Genomic DNA, 21,114 nt, shown 5'->3' on the forward strand with positions numbered 1-21,114 from the left:
ATCTGCACAGCATCACGATGTCACAGAAGCCTCCTACCTGCTTGACCAATCAGAGCTCAGCTATCCTCAGTTGCCCCTCCCACTGCAGGTGACAAGAGAAATGAGCTCGGAGAGGAGAGTAGATGAGGTATCAGGGAGAAGCAAGAGAAGAGAGGCAAGAGAATCTGGGATGCGGTGGAGCCAGGGATATTCATTGGGGTGAGATGTGTGCCACAATGAGACTGATGGGAAATGTGGAAAGATGACATCCAAAATGGGAAGGATGAAAGAGGAAATGCAGATAAAAGAAAGCAAGTAATGGAAGGACAAATATACACATTTGAGGTAAGAGAAAAAGATACATGAATGTGAAAAGAGGTTTGACAGATTGTAAGGAAATACTGTAATATGATAAAATTGGGAAGACATGAAGATCCTCTGAAAACTTGTTGAGTTGCTCCCCCTAGTGTGTGTAGATATTAATAAACAGTAGGATGGGAAGGTTAGGATTGAACAAATGTAAAAACTAAGGAAGCAAACATTTGAGTAATAATTGTAAGGTTATATGCATAAACATTTCTGGTAACGTTAATAAACTACTTGATTAATTTTGCCATTTCTGTAGGGAGACAATGAAATAAATAAAAAACTGAGGTAAACAAAACAATGCCAAATAAGCATATGTTTAACTGCGTAAAAGTTACTAACATTAGATGAGACTTTCTTTTTGTACAACAACATAAATAACTACAGCCATAATTTAAACATTAAATTTGTTGCCAACACTGTTATTTTATTATACACTTTTTTTTAACGGAAGTTGCCAAGAATAAGGCTACTAAGTTACAACCACAAAGATGTAACGTTACAGTTTGGTCACATTATAGCATGCAAAAACAGGGCTAACGTTACCTGACAACTACAGCGATTTGTCACGCCACTTGAGTGCCAAAACGGCTGTTTGAATGGCAACGGTAAATGTGACCGGTTATAAAAAAATATTACAGCGTCTTCAAAATTCGCGTTTGAGAGGGTTAACTGTATGTAGTCTATATCGTAGAACATGTGGTAATAATAATAATACCTAAAACCTGTTTGGAAACAGAAATCGCCTAAAAGCACTTTAAAGGGATAGTTCAGCCCAAAACTTTCATTTTCATTAGGCCTATATTTACTCACCCTCAAACGAAAGTCTTATGGATTTGGAACTACTTAGCAGTTGATTAGGGTGACTAATTAATGACAGAATTTTCATTTTTGGGTTAACTAACCCTTTAACCCTGCTATAAAACTGTATGAACGCTTAGTAAAATGAAAAATTTACTTTTTTACCACTTGTAGTAGGCCCTATCGATACAAAGTTCATCCGTTGGAAGTCAGGCAGTTAGGCAGTTGACAGAAAGTTCGTCACGTCGCTCAGGTAAATAAGGCAAGCCTCTGGTTTCTATTTTTTCTTCTTTTTGGAAGTAACGTTACCAGTAGAGGACGCTAATATCAAATACATTTTCAAAGAGATGTAGGCTATTGGCATGGCGGTGTCACTTGAAATTCAATGCAATGGAATGAAATAGTAAAAACATTTTTATACTTGGAAGTATTATACTTTACATAATAATTATATTATACTTTATATATTATACTTTAGAAATATTGTACTTGGTGTAGCCTACTTTTGTGGACTTTATAAATATTACATCACAATATCACTTTAACATGAGCTTTGGCATTCTCATTAAAAACGAGTTATAACTCGTTGCACTGTAGCCTACTACTTTTTTTTCGGCAGTGAAACTTTCATAGTATAGGGGAAGATGAAGTGGGTTCTAGAAAAAGGAATGTGGTTAAATATTTTCTGCTCATGACTGAACCACAAACTTGGAAAGTCCTGATGATGACATTCTTCTGACATAAATTATTTTGGAATATCATAATCTGTTATATCATAAAAACTCATTTAAATGTGTGTTATTAATGAAACTCCATGTTCAGTATGTTCACTGTCCTCGTGCTTTGTTCTAGCCTTTAATCAGTTTGCTTTATCTGGGTTTGGATCATGTGGGATTTGTCTATGTATGTCCACTTGACATTTTCTAATAGCTCTTTGGCAGGTAGAGTGAGTTAAAGACAAGAGTGCAAAGTCACTAATAGTTCTCTGGGACACTAATCCATTTCCCTGAATAGGCAAAACAGAACCTATCTGTGTTATTTCAGGGATTTGTTTTATGTAACAGATTAGTCTCCAGATCCACTGTGACGAGTTGAGTTGTTAATGTAGCTGGTGACAGAAAAGCTTAATCCTCTGACCTGCCCTGGACAGCGACCGTGCATCTGTGCTTTTCATCTCTCTTTTATCACTCCTTCAGGAAGGTCCAGCAACTTGCCTATCAGCATCTGCATTTGGAGAGAAGAAAAAAGAGAGAAAGCATGCCATGTCTGCACACGGAGTCCCTGTCCTCTTTGCCTGCTGAAGGCAGGTATGGAGTCACCTCAACCCGCAGGGGGTCTCAAGGGTCCAGATCCAAATCTGGTAAAAAAGGGAAGAATGGAGAGAAGGGTGCTCGTGTGGAGAGGAATGACAGCGAGAAAGAACAGAGTGTCATAACCAGTGCTGGATGGTTCTTCTCACCGCTCTGGACCCCAGGTGCCAAAACCCAGAGACTGGGATTCAGGATGGGACAGGAAAGCGAGAGAGTGAAGGCATGGCTGGATGATCATTCAGATTCTGCCAGGTCTTACTTTAGCAGATCTTCAAGGTGAGCAGTGTAGTTGTATCTGTGAATCTGCGAGTGTGTGAAAAAAAATCTTGTAATTAAATGTTGTGATGTGAATCATGCATATTCATTCTTCAAGTCTTAAAGTTTGAAAATTGCATAGTCAGAAAAATGGTTCTAAATAGCACCAGATTAGGTTTCTAGAGGTATACCCCCAGTTTTACAGACAACACTTAAGTTAGAACCAGACTAAAATGCATGTTTGAGCTGTTTTAACTGAAAGCAACTTGCACTGACATATCTTAAAATATGTCAGTGCCACTGTTTTGTCTCAAGATGCACACCAGTAATGTTTTTTATAAGACACATTTATTAAAGCTAATTATATGTCTTAAACTAATGCATAATCCTAGCTTAATCTATTATAAGTACTGTCTGTAGAACCAGGCCATAATGTTTTTGCCAAACTTTTAAATGGTAGTATAGATTTTATTTACCTGTTATTTATTTAATATGGCACACTCAAACTTTTACTTTTATAGTTCTATTAAGAACAGGAGCCTTAAACACCAACACAAAGTAACTAAGTAGCAAAGTAACTATTTCAGCATATCAGAGTTCGTTCCTGATTTTAAATTGAAAAATAATACATTAACCAGTAAAGGAAATCTTTTTGAGAGACATCATAAATGATCTCACAGACAGTGTTTTATGAAAAGACCACCATAGTTCAGTATGATTTTTAATTTGATCTTGTGACAAACAGACCTGTGTTCTAAGCTGGGAAACATCATCCAAAACACCAGATACACCGGTGACCACCCACGATTGTCTTTGTTAACAGGGATGGCTTTGCCCAAATTGCTAGCAGTGCCATTTAATCTACTTTGTCCCTTCTCTTCTTAGACATTTGGTGAATGGCTGTGTAGAAAGAGCCCAAGCTGCTCAAACCCTCATAACTGAGCCAAGGTCTAGGATGACTATTCTTGGCAGACGCAGGGTGTCCCACCCTATGTGTGGGCCCTCTCGAGGGATTCTGCACCCTGCCACAATGAAAAGACCACACTCCTTCTTTTCCGTCCATCAGATTGATAATCCTGAGAGTTTGGACCCCGGCGGGGAGCGTTCTCTTCAATCATTGCAGTCTACATACTTTCCATTTTCACCTTGTGTGTCAAGGTCAACGTGTTTGCCACATTCTCTGAGCTCCTCAAGACCAGCGGGACAGTGTAGAAGAGGCGAGTCCTGTAACTTCATGATGCGGCTCGTTGGTGGTCCGAATAGACCTCTACAGAACAAAAATATCTGTCTGGTCCTACAACATCTTTGTGAAATCACTCAGGCTCAGAGCTGCTGTTTCTCAATGACGACCGTGGACAAAACAGGTGTAAAGAGTTTGGGTCCTGTCTTCCAATCAAATGAGGAGTCTGTCTACGACTACACACAGGCACAGTGGGACAAGTGCATCATGGGATATGTGGTCAGTTCTGGGATGCCTCTTAACATCAGGGATGCCCGTGAGGTAATAAATTAAGGTTGTTCCATGACAAGTCTAATCTGGAGTCTAACTTGTGGAAAATGGGCATCCGATTACCCCTTTAATCCAAGGCACTTTAGGTTGTCAGACTTATTGACGAGTTATTCAGAGCTTGTCTAGGGCTTTTAACAGTTTTGAAGACTTCTGGGGTGACTTCAAAGGTCTTACAGCAGTATTCGTTAATGACATGAACAAATAAATAATCATAAGAATGAAATTCCAATTATGAAAATGAAAAAGCAGTGTTAGATGAACATGTTTGAAAACATGAAGATGAGGATTATTTTCTTGTTTAGATGATTTTTTTAAGTGTCTTTTGTGACTTAGGTTTCATTATTGTATTTATTTAGGTATGCATTATTAATATGATATTAATAAACAGCCAATAGCGATAAGCAAATTGCCAATCAATTGCCAATACATTTCTATACTATTTTGTAAATTAATTAAAATAAAACATTAAAATTTTAAAACAAATCTTTTTAAATATACAAGTTGCTTTAGGCATCACAACATACAGTAATTCTGTGCAGTATGAAATAAGCTATGAGCAGATGAACCGATATACAATAAATCTATATTTTTTTGTCTGAATAAATTAAAATGAAAACACTAGAAACTAAAAGAAAAAGAAAATTAAATGCTACAATTGATTTTTATGCCTCAAAACCTATTATTGTACAATATGAATAATGGTTATTCATTTTGAGGTTTGATAAAGATTACATTTAACAGTGTTATTAAATTATAAGTGTTTTTAAAAGATTAAATTTAAGTGAGCATTATGATGGTGAAGGTAATCTCAAAGTAAAAATAGGGGAAATGAGCATGCACAATTAAATATTTAATGTTGACAGATGGATACATTAAAAAATAATTACTTATATATACTTATGTTATACAAATATATCATCCTCACCTTTAGTTTTATTGGAACTGAATATGTGTGGGAACGAGAGACGAGATGTACTTGTTAGTCTTTATACGCTCTGAGGCATATCCGTGGGAAGGTAAATCTCCTCTGCTCCAAGTTTAAACACGGTTTTGAGAGAGAGAATGAACAGCACTGAAACCTAACCGGTAGCTCTCTCAGAAACATGCCACAACTCTCATCTTTGGCCCTCTTTCAGGGTTCTGCCCTGTTATGCCTCTGAAATTTCTCACGTTGGACTACAGTCAGTTATAAAACAACATACACTGTCATCACAGAGATTACTGAAGCAAGGTTGTCACGGCTGAATATAATACAAAAATGTGCGAGGACTCAAGTGCAGGAGAACAGTTTATTTACAAAAAGAAAAACAAACACAAAACAAAACCCACGAGGGGGAAAACATAATTAGTAAATGCAAAACCAAACCAGAACATAAAACTTACAGGATGATCACAGGGAACAGGAAACATTAGACAACAAACCGACACAGACTGCAAACAAGAGAGGACTTATAAAGGGAACTAATCAAGAGGGAACAGGTGGAAGAACTCAAACAATAATCAGATAACAAGTGGGAGGGATCAGACAATGACATGAGCACATGGCCCAAAATAACAAAACACCCATGTTCAGCACAAGACAGGACAGACATGTGACAGGTTTTAAACTGATGTGTTGTACTGAATAATGCGAATAACTATTTTAACTGTCTTTTTATAGGATCCAAGATTTCAGATTGAACTGTATGAGACAGGAGAAGACAGGCCCAAGAGTATTCTCAGTGTGCCCATCCTCAACCACAAAAAGGAGGTTGGACTATTGTCACTATGCTATATGTCCAGTATTGCATTAGTACCACTAACAAGATTGATTGTACTACATTTTTTATATTGAATTATTTGTATATGTAGTCAGTCTTTTTAGTAACTAGTGCAAAATGCCCGCCCCGTGCAAAATCAGTTTTTGTGTGTGTTTTTAGTAATTGTTGGTTTGGTGCCTGTGAAAGATACTGTGAACGCATTGAATTCAGGGAGCAGGCTAGGTTACTACAAATGATGGCTATGAATAAAATATAACAGTAAACAGTATAGCTGACAGAGTGTTTATATCAGAATGTTTATTTTTAAACCACAACCTTCTTGGGGCTTCTTTTACTGGTATTTTTAACGATATCTTTTGCATTTCTCATCCAAACAACGCCAAACTTGGCACTGCACTTACTCGTGCCCGTAGCGAGACACCTGTCAAGTTTGACACGGTTCGAGAGATATGCGAATAACAGACACACAGACAGACAGACAGACAGACAGGCTACACAGTGAACTCCAAGCTAACAATGTCAAACTTGGTACTTCACTTACTTATGCCCGTAGCGAGACACCTGTCAAGTCTGAAATCCATAGGAATAACGGTTCGAGAGATATGCGAATAACACACACAAACACACACACACAGACAGAAAGACATTCCCGTAATTTATAGATAGATTCACAAATGAATAAGCGCGACAATTCAGGGAGCAGGCTACACAGTGAACTCCGAAAAAATGCTACGCTTGAGCAAACAGTTTGTGAATAGGTTACTACTATAGACTGTAAAAAAATATGGACGTAGTGTCCGTGACGTCACCCGTAGGTTTCTGAAGACCGTTTTTGAAGCCTAAAGTGGGCGTGGCCGACCGTCGCCATCTTGGCAGTGCGTCACTCCCGAATTTATTTATTTTTACAGTCAGACAATGAGCTGAGGTAACGTGACGGCTAACAGACAGCAGACAAACGGCTAATGATGACTAATGACCACAGCAGCAGGAATCCACCTGTCACTCAAAAGTGGACACCCTTAATTATGCAGAAATTTAAGGCTTAATATAATTAAGGATTAATATAAAGGATTAGTTATAAAAAAATTCACCCCCTCACAGTTGTCATGAAGGGCAAAATTAGCTGTATAGACCAAAGCCACTTTTTGCACCAGGCTGTAAACATGTTTTTTTTTCTGCTGTAAAGTTGGGCATTTTAACATGGGGGAGATACTGATTTGACTCACTTCTGCAGCCGATCTCTAGTGGCCAGTTGGTGAATTGCCGTTTAATTCACTTCCGTGTTGGTTTCAAGAGAGAGACAGGGAGGTTGCCGCTTGGTTACTACAAATGATGGCCGTGAATAAAATATAATTCAGAAGTAAACAGTATAGTATAGTCAGAATGTTTATTTTTAAACCACAACCTTCTTGGGGCTTCTTTGACCGATACAACCACTGATTTATATAGAATGACATTATGTCATTATATAGATCAGTGGATACAACCCATAATGTCAGAATGTTTATTTTTAAACAACAATCTTCTAAAAATGATATATTTAACGATATCTTTAGCATTTCTCGTCCAAACAACGTCAAACTTGGCACTGCACTTACCCGTGACCGTAGCAAGACACTTGTCGAGTTTGAAATCCATCGGACTAACGGTTCGAGAGATATGCGAATAACACACACACAGACAGACACACACACAGACAGACATACAGACAGACAGACGTTTCTGTAATTTATAGATAGATGAACATTCATTTGTTTTTGTCTATGGACTGATTTTTGCAGGTTATAGGTGTCATTATGGCTGTGAACAAAAGCAGGTGCGGCACATGCGTAGACAGCTGTTTCTCCGAGCAAGATGAGAAAGCAAGTATTGATCAATATTAAACATGGCATACATTTTGCCTTTCAAAAATCTAAATTCAATAATACAGAGTACATGTACATTTTTTGTTAATTACACATTAAATTTGAATATGAATTTTGTGACGTAGACTAGGTATCTCTAATAAATAATTAAAGCTAACTATCATGTGATCAGTCATAGTCATGTGACTTGAATGGATGAGTCAAATAATGAGACCGTGTTTTGCCACTAGGTTCTGTCGTCACATATGGTGTTGTTCGGACTGATCCTGGAAAACAGCCAGCTGTGTGAGAGTTCTGAACAAGAGAGCAAACGCAACCAGGTAAATCACACAGACTTTACATTTATTCATTTAGACACCTTAATCTAAAGTGACTTACAAATGAGGAATGTGTCAACATAAGTGATTCCTCTGAAGGAGACATAACTGACAGAACTAACTAAAAATAAGATATTTTTACAATATACCGTACAATTAGCAATTAAATTAAAAAGTACTTTAGAGATTCATCTTAAATTCACTGTTTTTAGAATTCATTGAGGTTATAATTGTGGTGGATTTGATTGACAGGTTCTGCTGGAGTTGGCCCAGCTGGTGTCACATGACTACCCCTCTGTGGATGACATGCTCAGCAAACTGGCTGCTGTCATCCTGCCAGTGACAAAGGCACAATTCTGTACTGTTTTCATCTCAGATGACAGCTCCACGGTAGTACAAAAATGAATAAGTTTATGGAGAATGATTCATTTGTATATTAGCATCTGTAAAGTGTTGGTTTTGCTCTTGCTTAAGTCGTTCACTTTCATTTAATTTCTTGTAAAGGTCAAAAAACAACACAACGCTCATGAAATGCTTATGATACTGAACTACTAAAAACAGCTTGATAAGTTGACTGATAGATCTGGGGTTTTTTATGTCTTGAAGGGGCCTTTCTCAAGGATGGTCCATATAGAAGAAACCAATCGCTCTGTCCAATGTTCCACAAGGTAAATAAATGTACATTTATAATTTGATCACGACACACAATAACATTTACTTTGGTTTGTTTGAGCACATAATGTTGAAAATCATATAATAATAGTCTTCAGAATTTCTCCCTAAAACTTTAGCAAACAAAAAAGAAATAAAACATTTGTATTCATATGCATACAATGAGCAAGTTTATGTCAGTTCAATATAAAATGACAGATGTGAATGTAATCTTCAGGGATTGTGACACCAGTGACATCAGCTACATGTATGCTGTTCATGTGCAAAACTCTATGGAGACGCTGAACTTTGTCAACAGGCCTGTAAGTTGATCTGATTGATTTAATAATTGTCACTCTGCTATTTATATAATCTTACCAATAACATCTGGTATAAATACCTTTGTTAATGTAGTGATTGAGATCATATTTCCACTTGGAAACCAGCAATGACATATTTTCATAGTCTTTCTTCCTTTTTTTAAATAGGGAAAAACATATCATCATGTGACCAAAAAGTACAGAATTTTTTTTCCCTGACAAACACTTTTTTGTGTGTGTTCTCCAAGGCCCAGATTTCCAAGGTCACTCAGGTCAGAAGTTTGATCGGCACACCTCTGAGAGGCAAACAGAGAGGTAATGTCATTCAGTAGGTAAATATTTACACAGTCTTGTATTGTTCCAATGAACGAAAACTCTGTCATCATGTTTTCCCTGAGGATTTTTTGGTTGTTCAGATTTTTTTATTTATAGCTCAAGAGATCATGTTATATTATATTACATACAATAAGAGTATACAGCTCTAAATTTAACATGGAATACATAATTCAGATAATTTGGTTTGGGAAGGATTTGGGAAGAAATTTTTCATACGGAAATCCCAGACTTAGGAAATCTGAGCACAGTTTGTGATGTTTTTAAGATCGTTTTTTTTTTTTAAATCCTGTTTGAAGAGGAGACACATGATCTAACTGGGGTCTTTTAACTCTAGGTTAAAAAAGTCTCCATTTGCTCCCTTTTTAATGTCATTAATGCAATTTAAAAGATCTTATTTGTGATCTCAGTTCAAATATATTACATCCCATTCTGATCATCTCCAAAGGAATTTAGAGGGTTGACAATGATACTGGTATGAAAATAGTCCATTTAGACAGCATACATATTGCTTTATTCGTATAGGTGTGTGCCAGCTAGTCGATAAAAGAAACGTGGCCCTTGCTGAGACAGAAGTTTTTAGCCGAGCTGATGAACTCCTCCTGGAGGACTTTGCGGTGTACTGTGCTCTAGGATTGCAGAACTTCAACATGCAGCAGAAGGCAGATAAAACCAGAGCCAGGTTGGCTGTAACTAAAGAGGTAGGATATGCCATCACATTCCTTTTGAGTCACTGGAAATCACTTCTTATTGTAAGAATAATGAGTAAGTGATTTGAATGCTGACTCAGCAATCACACTTGATTTACACAGGAATTCATTCATACACATGGCTTCATAATTTAAAAGTACTACAGAATTTAGCAATGAGAAGACTGTACATTGTTTTTCTTTTCTTTTCATGATGTGTATGTATATGGGTGTGTATGTGTTTGTGTTTGCACCTATAGGTCTTATCTTATCAAATCTCTGTTTCACAAGAGGAGATTCAAGACTTGGAGGTAACATTCCTTTTATTTTTCTTGAAAAGTACCTCCAATCCTTCTACAACCGCACTAATGACTAAATTAACTTATTAATAACTTACTCATTACTTGAGCGTTAAAGCGTGTAATTGTTGATGTAATAAAGGAACTTGCAACTTCCTGTGAATAGGGTCGTTTATTATTGTGTGTGTTTGTGATTTTGTCAGTTGCACCACTCAACCCAGGACATTTTTTCAGTGTGTCATTTGAAAGATTTAATCAATTATCTTCCCATTTCCCCTCGCTTTCCTCTCCTCCAGGAGTCCGTCATCCCGTCAGCAGATGCACTCTGTCTACTGGATTTTGGCTTCAGTGATTTTAATATGTCCCAGACTACCATGACTCAGGCCGTTGTGCGCATGTTCCTGGATCTTAATTTGCCCCAGGATTTCAGCATTGACTACAAGGTTTCTGGTTTAATCCTGCTTGGCTGTTCTAACTAAAATCACAATCAAGTTTTGAGTAATATACTTACATGTAAGCTATGGGTTTAGAGTTGGTATTTCCCTTTCTTTCTCAGATCTTGTGTCAGTGGGTTTTGAGCATAAGGAAGTGCTACAGGAACAATGTGGTCTATCATAACTGGAGTCATGCATTACGTACTGTCCAGTGTATGTTTGCCATGCTGCAGACAAAGGAGCTAAAGGTCAGAATCATAGTCCGCCGATAATCAATTTGTCCTAATCTTTTACTTCTTTTTTTTTTAAATGTAATGGATTCGAGGAGTTTTGTGTTTAAAATTAAAAAAAGTAAAAAATCCTTTCCTCGCGGGGCAATTTGACCCCCATAGGAATGAATGGAATGCGAGGAATGCTTCAATACACATAGGAAAAACAAAAAATGCTCAAAATTCTAACTAAAACTGCTAAAACTTTACCAAAAAAATATTTTATAATATCTACATGTGTATCTGAATGCATACTGAAGAGCAAAGACTTTAGGACCCAGCGGAACAGCTCATTTGCTCCAAACAGAGGTCATCAAAGACACCCACTGTAAGATATTTTGAGCTGAATCAAAAGGGTTATGTAAGAAATTGTGAGTTATTTTGAATTTAAGTCGAAAGAATGTGAGGAATGTGCTTAAATTACTATTTATTATTTATTGATCCGATCTAGCAATTTAAAGGTAAAAAATAATAAAATAAAATAACAAAAAATAGACAAAATATTATAAAAATTAAATAAAAGAAGCTTTCTGGACAAAAAAAAAAAAAAAGTATAACTTTAGGGCTTCGGGTCATTTTGACCCGCGAGGGAAAGATGTGTTACAAAGCGCAGGGAAGGATGAGGGTTAAGCAAATTATTAGTTAATTAATCCATGTCCTCCCAAATCTCTGATATTTCATTGCCCTCACATTTGGTGTTATTCCAAGCTTACTTAATCTCTCATGTTCTTTAATCCAGAGTAATTTTAGCAGTCTGGAGGTTCTTGCTCTCATGATTGCCAGTCTGAGCCATGATCTGGACCATAGAGGCGTGAATAACTCTTACATAGAGAGGTAAACTAATACACACTACTCCAACCCCCACTTTGATAAAGAACATCTCTGACTATGGTGGTATTATAAACAATATTCTAAACTTCAGTAATGCTATGCAGCTACATTGGCCTAATAAGTATTTGGACACACATTTAAACACTGTAAATTGCCTTAATATTTTGTCCTGGCAAATAATGCATTCTTACAGTCTGTAGTGCATCTTGGTATTCTCTTTTTCTCTTTCTCCTATCTTTCTCTCTCTGTGTTTTAGGAGTAACCAGCCTCTGGCACAGCTGTATGGTCACTCATCCTTAGAGCACCATCATAATGACATGTGCCTTCTCATTCTCAACAACCCCGTAAGATCCCATAACATCTATCCATTCTTTCATCCATCCATCCATCAATTCATACCATTGTTTATCCATCCATCCATTTATAACATTGTTTATCCATCCATCCATCCATCCATCCATCATCCTTAACATCATTTATCCATCCATCCATTAATCCATAACATTATTTATCCATCCATCCATAACATAATTTATCCATCCGTCCATCCATTCCTAAAATCTTCCATCCATCCATACATTAATCCATCCATCCATCCATTTATAAAATAATTTATCCATCCATCCATTCATAAAATAATTTATCCATCCATCCATTCATAAAATAATCTATCCATCCATCCATTCATTCATAACATAATTATCCATCCATCTATTCATAATATCATCCATCCATTCATCCATCCATAACATAATTTATCCATCCATCTATTCATAAAATTATTTGTTGATTCATCCATCCAAATAACACAATTATCCAGTTGTTAATTTGTCTATCCATCCAGTTGTTCAATTGTCCATCCATCCATCCATCTAGTTGTTAATTTGTCCATCCATCCATCATCCATCCATCCATCCATCCATCCATCCATCCATCCAGTTGTTCATCCGTCCATCCATCCATCCATCCAGTTGTTCATTTGTCTGTCCATCTATCCACCCATCCAGTTGTTCATTTGTCCATCCATCCATCTATTCATAAATTAATGAATTCATGTCCATGCACAACTGTTTCATACTTCCCACCCCTCTTCTTTCTCAGGGCAGTCAGATTCTGAGCTCGCTCTCATTGAAGGAATACAGGGCCTGTGTGCAGATGATTGAGAAGAACATTCTGGCAACAGACCTTGCTATTTATATAGAGTAAGCTATAATCCTTTTCCAATTCAAGCTATAAACATAGATGTTCACACAAAATATGTTAAAACACAACAAGCTAAATGTGGCTGTATGGGTTTATTTAACTATAGGAAGAGAACAAAGTTCTTTAAACTTGCTCAGAATAACAGCTGTCTTTGGAAGGATGAAGGACATAGAGAACTGCTGAGGTAAAAAAAATATACAAAATATACTTTGAAGAATATGCACTTTAATGCACAACATTCACTCATTTATGACTAAAAATAATAATAATAAAAAATACATTTCATCTGAAGCACATTCTCACATACAGTGAGAAAAACATACATGTTTCTTGTGCTTAAAACAACACGTACACATATGAATTATTCTGTTTCTCTTTTTTCTGCTGTCATTTTATCTGACTGCAGAACAGCAAAAGAACAGGAAACACTCACCACTTTGTGTTTTTCTTGTAACCACTTCCTGTCTCTATATTAACTGATGTTCCTGATCTAAATAGGTCAATGCTAATGACAGCAAGTGACATATGTGCAATAACCAAACCATGGCCAGTTCAGAAGCGGGTGAGCATCTCCCACACACACATTTGTATGCATGCATGCAGATACACCACATCCACACATGCATTCAAGTGTAGAAACACACACTTGTATCCGCACATACACACATTTCTCTTTCTTTCTCGTCATCTCAACAGATTGCTGAACTTGTAGCAACAGAATTTTATGCACAAGGAGACAGAGAAAAGTGTGAATTCAACATTCAGCCAATTGTAAGTTTAAAGTTATGTGTTAACTTTCTCTACTTCATTACTTTTGTACAGGAAGATACTATATTTAAAAGGAAGAGGGGGCATATTATATTATAGTTTCCAAAATAATTCTCTTTTTTTACAGATAGTTAGTTAGTTATGTTGTTCAATTAGAAGTTGAATCTCTTTCTCACAGGATGTGATGGACCGTGGAAACTCCTCTCGGTTACCTCACATGCAGGTTGACTATATCAACGGGATTTGCTCTCCACTCTATGAGGTGAGGGCCTGTCTGCACACATCCTGTTAGAAATGTGTGAGAACACAAAATGTGTGTTTAGTGAGTAAGAGGCATTTCTGCTGCAATGCTGTGCCTCCGTCTTGCAAAACAAGAATATAGTCTATACCTTTCTCTCTTTGCCCTTCTTTTCCAGGCCCTGGCCAGCATTTGTGAGTCCTGTTCTCCTCTGAAAGAAGGTTGTAGAAGGAACAAAAAACACTGGCAACAGCTGGTAGACAGCAGAAAGGAAGAAGAAAGCTTAAAAATTAAAAGACAAAATGGAGAAAGGGAAGAAGCAAGTTTAGCTCTTTCGGGGGGCCATTCATAGAGTAGATGAGCAAGAGAGAAAAAAAAGACTCAAGGTCGTATCTGATATTCAGATTATTACTATATATGATGACATTAAAAACATTAACCATTTCTTATGTACTAAGATTATTAACACTCTCCGTCTGGTTTATAGTCAACACAAACAGAAAAAAGGAAAAAAACATAAACTAGTGTAATAAAGTGAAAGAGATGGACTGAAAGAGACTGACGCAGGTATAATTTGTCACAACCAATTATGCCATTTATACCTGTCATTCTTGATGGCTTCAAATAAACCGCAGACTTTATGTGAAATATATACACAAGACTAGTTCCTGGTTGGCTTTGTCATACTAATGAATCATTACTAAATCATTGTATATGTACTCACGTGTTAAATATGTGTTGTTGAGTCGTTTTAGACAATAAAGCACAACTTGATTCTACTTAATAATGTTTCTGTTCATTCCTCAAAAAAAAAAAAAAGGATTCATTTTAATTAAATTCACATGCTTGTAAAACTGAAAAGATAAAAAGAGTCTGTTATGTTTTTTTTCTTCAGAACACAGTAATATTGTTGCATTTAATTGATTTATTACTCCCACATTAATTATTACAGGTTGACCTGATAATCTAACATCACAGTCATGCATATTTCCTGTCATAAAAATGAATAAAGTGCAATGAAATTAGCAGCAGATAATGAGGGAGTGCCTGGCGGTGCAACAGAATGGTGTTTTCTCTTGATGTGGTCTCAAGTCTTCACGTGACCTGTGGTAACATGTGCAGTCTTGTATAGAAACGAGTTTGCCAGATGTGCCTTTCTAACCTACTCAGTATGCAGGGCAATGCTCTGAGAGACTGAGAGTAGAGCTAGTTGCTCAAACACAGATAAAAACTACTACTTTCAGATTTTATTCAACCTTTAAATCCACTTCATTAGGGGAGTCTAACTCATTTGTAAACATCATATGCATTTGTAATCATTTTCATAATTATATTTTATTGAATTGTAAAGTGATTATTTTCTTTCTATAAGGACCCAACAACATCCAAGAGTCAAGAAAGATTTAAAAAATTTGGCGGTAAGAAGTTGTGACGTGATCTTCAAGCCTCATGTTTCATTTCCTTTTTTATAAATAACTGTTGTTGTTTTTTTTCAGCGAAAAAAACTCAAAACAATTGGACCTTGTATAAGCACTGACCACAAAAAGCTAAAAATGAACCATTATTTTTTTGATCATGAAAAGAGAGCCGTTTCATTTTTCTTAAAGAGTCAGGAGAAAGTGCATTGCAGCCATCTAATCATTAAAAATATATTAATGATGTTTGTTGTCACTGTTTTAAACTGGTTGTCATTGAGTTTAGTGCACTTTTTTTTAGCATAAATAAATTAAACAGGCTAAATAAGCAAATATGTCTTTAAATATGTAAAATATGGGGGAAAAAAACAAATGTCATGAAATTTAGTACAAAATCATTTTATTAAATATATATATATAATAAATAAATACATAAATATAAATACAGAACAATGTTAACAAAACTCAACATTTAACAAGCTGTTTTAAACATAAACAAGCATAAAGGTGCATATCAGGTTAAAATGTGGACAGTTTATATCGTCAAGCTCAACATCACAGATGATCCAGATATTCATGGTGTTTTGCTGCAAAACAAAAATACATTTATTTAGAGGCATTATTATTTCCTTGAAGACCTGATAATTTGTAGACAATTTTTTCATTGGTTGCACTTTTTTTTGTCAGCATTTGTCACTATCCAAAACAAATGATGAAAATGTATAGACACTTACTTGGCAAGGATCTTCTCAATGACCTTCTTAACCCAGGGAGCAGTAGGGTCCAGACAGATCACTTTCCTGGATTCCTTTAGGGTGGCACTACAAATTAAGAAAAAAACAAACAAAAAAACAGTAAGAACCATATTTTTGATTGTATTCATCTGGATCTATATGTAATCTGTAAGTGTTATGCCATTGTTAAGGTGTAAACTCACATGATCTCTGTGTCTTTACAGTGTGGGCTGGGAGGGATAAGCTCCACACTCTCTATGTGTTTACCAATGCGTCGACTCTCTGTTTCAATGCAGCGACAGCGTAGATCTACACCCACACCTCTAAGACTCATTCCTGAAAGCAAAATTAAAAGAATAATTTAATATTGTGTTATCACATACATGCATGACTTACTAAAGTGGCTATTGTGTACAAACTATGGTTACTGATTAACCTGAAAAATGTTTTATAGCAGAATTTTGCAATTGACTTACCTTCACCAATGGTCAGGAATGCCAGGACAGCAATAACAAAGACTGAAAAGATTTTGCAGTTCATTCTGCCAAAGCAAAGCTTAGATTTACTAATGAAAACAACAAAAGGAAAAAAAGTATTCTTGATGCTAGTTGCTTTAGGTGTTCAGTTCTGTTGGTGACTTCTGTTCACATTGTGGAGACTGCAGCTCTTTTAAAGCACTGTCCTGGAAGTGAGTCAGAGGGAATTGCACAACATACCAGCTTGGGAAAGTTTGTGCTGATGTCACGAGGATGTGAACCTCATGTCACCCTTAGTTATTCACGTTGTAAGAAAGTGACAGGATATAATGAATGAGTTTCAGGAATTTTTGAAGGGATCAACATTGACATGTGCGTACGACTCTGCGTTTTTCAACAATAGAAAAAATAAAACAATCATTCAAATCACATTTATCAAATCTGATTAAAACATATTATTGAATTTTGCAAGACATTACTGCAATACATAAATTAATGCTGATTATGCAGATAAAAATTACACTCACTCTTAAGTACTGCACCAAATAAATAAACAAACTAAGCCTACTGGAAAGATAGTGTTATAACTTATATACTGCTGAAAATCAATATTGCCGCTACTTTCAGTTACTCCACCACTAACTGTCATGAACGCCAAACAAGACTCCAAGGTAACTTCCTCACAAGTGACAACAATTAATTTACATAGCCTATAATGCTTTTTACAGATTTCTAACACGCTTCCACCAATATTCTTTCTCTTTTCTCTCACCTTCTTTTTTCATATCCTCGAATTTAAGCGAATAATTAACTCACCAGTAGCCTGTTTTTTATACAGGACATCCCGAAGTTGTGACTGGTTGTTATCAGTTTTGCTTATTGTGAACAGTCACAGTGTGAGAATTGTTTGTTATCGTAACTGAGAACATTGATGATTATGACTGCTTTTGTGAACACACTGCACAAATGTTGAAAATGGATGAAAAAGTAAAATATAAACTAAAATGTTGCATTTTCTGAAGACAGTAGATTGTGTGAGGCGAGCGTTAGGAAATGTTTAAGTCGCTATCCACCTTATTTTTCACGCAAGAGCGGGCGCCGCCATTTTTTAAATGTGTTAAATTTCCGGTAAACCACTTCCGCTAATTGTAGTTGCATTGTGAACCCGTAGTTATGCGTCGATTGTGTAGTTTTGACTGGCTAGCTAACTTTTAATATGGATTACAGACAGACTGGCGTCATTTGCACAATTATGGTGTGCCATAATAGCTGGTTCAAGTGTAAAAAAATACCTGAAAGATATTTGTTTTGACCATAATCCACGCACCAGAACTGAATGTGTATGTGGAGCACGCTAGCTCGTCGGCTTTGGTTAAAATCATTATTGTAATGTGTGAACACACTGCATGGCAATGGAGTTGCTTGTTATTTTTATGTATTGCGTCAACCGTTTAATCACCATTTTGAGTTCTTTTCACGCACGTGCCTAATGTGACACGATGCAGTACATGTGAAATGGGGCAAATGACGTTAAACGCAGCAATAGTTTATGTATTTCTCCAGCGTGTATTTGAGCGACACATTTGTGAGAAACAGCCAAAATGTTTTGCTCTTTCCACTTCGTGAATGGCAGACCCATGGAAGATCATCCCTTTAATATTTGGCCACTTCTTTATGATAGAAATGTTACAGCCACTGTAGCATGTTGACATCAAAACACACAAACTCATGATGAGGTTTTAAACTTTTATTTTGATTAAAATATTCAATTTTAGATTTTAATAATGTTCAAATTAACATTAACTAAGATTAATAAATGTTATAATGTTTTTGGCCATAAAAAGCTGCTGGTATTGACACTGATTTCACATATCAATTTGATTCCGATTCAAAAGCCCATTTAATTTTTCTTGATTAATTTGGAAATATTTCAGTTTGCATATTTAGAAACATATTGATGTATTTTTTCTCTGTTGGCGTAGGTTTGTAGATGATTTACGTTACAAATCTGGTGAAATGGCGCACTTTGCGTTCCTATATGAACGCCATAAGCAACCCAAACTCACAGCTTATGCAGAAATGGCATTTGTTAAAGGGGTGGTTAATTATGATTTCACTTTTTTAACTTTAGTTAGTGTGTAATGTTGCTGTTTGAGCATAAACAACATCTGCAAAGTTACAATGCTCAAAGTTCAAAGCAAAGGGATATAATTGCTTTTAAAGAATTCACTTTTTAAGGACTACAACAAACGGCTGGTAGGGACTACACAACATTCCTCCCGGGTTAGTGACATCACCCACCCTAAAATTTACATAAACTCCGCCCCCTGAACACGATTCATAGATTATCAAGACAGAATATGCTAATTAATATGCTAAACTACATAAGCTACATAAATTCATCAACTAACCATTCAGAAACGTCCTGTTGCATTCTACATGTTGTCACTTCTTGAGTCTCTCCATCATTGTCTGAATCCGGTTTGAACATAAATTTTCAGTGCATGTCTGTGTAAGTGCAAGCCGTTGAAGCTCCGCCCTCTGTGCCGGGAGCCGCAGCTCATTTGCATTTAAAGGAACAGACACAAAAACAGTGCATTTTTGCTCACCCTCAAAAAAAAATTTGGGGGTATTTTGAGCTAAAACTTCACATACACACTCTGGGGACATCAAAGACTTATTTTACATCTTGTGAAAAGGGCATTATACCACCCCTTTAAACAAGTTGCTGAGACGCGCATGGAAGACCCGTCTAGGCCTACTTCCAGTCACAACACAAAATAATTGAAAATGTTCTCATAAGATGTCAAGCCACTAATTCATTTCAGCAATAGAAAAAAGTAAAACAATCACATTCAAATCACATTTATCAAATCTGATTAAAAAATATTGAATTTTGCAAGACATTAATGCAATACATAAATGAATGCTGATTATGCAGATAAAAATTACACTCACTCTTAAGTACTGCACCAAATAAATAAACAAACTGAGCCACAAGCTAGTTATAACTCAAAGTTAAACTGGTCCTTTTAGAAAATTTAATAAGCCAAATCAGGGGTTTTCAAACTGGGGACCAACAAACTACGAGCAGGTGAGATTCCCCAAAATGTCTTTTACCAGGAGGCTCAATATATACACATACAGATGCATATTTATTTATTTACATTATTTATCTGGCAAAAACACAGGATCTCTTCTAACCACCAATATAAATAGTAGCTTAATTATTTATATAACTGCATAAAAATAGCAGCCAACGGCAGAAAGTAATTCTATAATAGCCTATATTATTTTGTAAAATTATTGTAATAAACATACAAATGATGCATACGGACACAAATGAATCGCTGAATCATTTTATTCAAATAGAGCATTTAAATGAGTAATCTGAGCCAATCGGATCACATTATCAGATTATTTGGACTTTCCAGAGGAAGTGAATATATAGGCCAGTCTTTTTTTTACAGTCTATCTATGGCCAATGCGGAGATGTGGCATTTTGTCACGTTACACCGCTTCTTCTCTTGGAAAGTTGCATATTTACTGGAAAGATACTGTTATCTGAAATTGAAATCAATATTGGCTCTACTTTCAGTTACTCCACCACAAAACTGTGTGAGTGGTGCTCTACACTATTGATAATTAACCTTTTTTTACAATGTTTTTGACAATGTGAATACCATAAATCAGTCAAAAATGGGAACTAAATACATGCTGTGTGATCTTTATCTTCACAGCTTGCACAGTTCAGTGAGCTGTGCAGGATAAGAAATGCAGGGAAAAAAAAACACAGACTGGTGCCAAACCACAAATATCTCTCCCTTGAGAAAGAGTTGATCCAGTATTGCAAAATGTTTGCTAAAAAATCTCATCGAAGTATGAGACTATTCTTTAAAAAAAAAACAATGGAAAAATTACAATGTATCAAATGATTCCAGCACAGTCACCAAAACTAAATTACAGCTTGGCTTTTATGAAGCCTTTGTTGTGCAGGCTTTTTAATGTTATTGGAAACAGACGATCTCAAATAATCTGCACGTCTATTGTGATATGGTGTTCTAATGATGCAATGCCAAGTCTCAATGGCACATTGAACAAAGAAGCAATTAAACTGTGTCAGTTATAAAACAATTAAAACATTCACCTAATTAACATTTTTCAGACTTTTGTTAGTTAGTAAGTGGAGGTTGGAGCAAATTGAAGCAGTGAACATTTCTCATGCACGGTTATCAGTTTCTGTAGAGACTCACTAAAAGAGACCATATATGGTATTCCCAACTAAAAAAAA

The 21,114-nt window shown here is 36.1% G+C and overlaps 2 protein-coding genes across 3 annotated transcripts; one reads left to right on the forward strand and one right to left on the reverse strand.

Annotated features, from left to right (window-relative positions):
- Positions 1-113: 113 nt before the first annotated feature.
- On the forward strand, positions 114-14,977 carry pde5aa (phosphodiesterase 5A, cGMP-specific, a). 2 transcript variants are annotated; one of them, XM_084107033.1, is made up of 22 exons: positions 114-324; positions 2,343-2,732; positions 3,597-4,212; positions 5,882-5,971; positions 7,763-7,843; positions 8,077-8,166; positions 8,416-8,553; positions 8,770-8,831; positions 9,053-9,137; positions 9,383-9,449; positions 9,993-10,168; positions 10,417-10,467; positions 10,752-10,898; positions 11,012-11,137; positions 11,898-11,992; positions 12,246-12,333; positions 13,091-13,191; positions 13,299-13,376; positions 13,691-13,754; positions 13,889-13,963; positions 14,139-14,222; positions 14,377-14,977. In XM_084107033.1, exons 2-22 carry the CDS (start codon positions 2,404-2,406, stop codon positions 14,548-14,550), a joined length of 2,817 nt encoding a protein of 938 aa, XP_083963159.1. In that variant the 5' UTR covers positions 114-324; positions 2,343-2,403; the 3' UTR covers positions 14,551-14,977. The 2 variants fall into 2 exon arrangements, with proteins under 2 accessions (XP_083963159.1, XP_083963158.1); XM_084107032.1 differs by lacking the exon at positions 114-324 and having other exon boundaries at positions 2,251-2,732.
- A 1,019-nt stretch (positions 14,978-15,996) lies between these two features.
- cxcl8a (chemokine (C-X-C motif) ligand 8a) lies at positions 15,997-17,008 on the reverse strand. Its single transcript, XM_084094844.1, has 4 exons — positions 16,824-17,008; positions 16,551-16,683; positions 16,348-16,434; positions 15,997-16,200 (listed from the first exon to the last, which is right to left on the reverse strand). Exons 1-4 carry the CDS (start codon positions 16,885-16,887, stop codon positions 16,188-16,190), a joined length of 297 nt encoding a protein of 98 aa, XP_083950970.1. The 5' UTR covers positions 16,888-17,008; the 3' UTR covers positions 15,997-16,187.
- Between the last annotated feature and the right edge of the window lie 4,106 nt (positions 17,009-21,114).

The sequence above is a fragment of the Abramis brama genome, assembly GCF_963993115.1.
Source record: "Abramis brama genome assembly, chromosome: 2".
NCBI lineage: Eukaryota > Metazoa > Chordata > Actinopteri > Cypriniformes > Leuciscidae > Abramis > Abramis brama.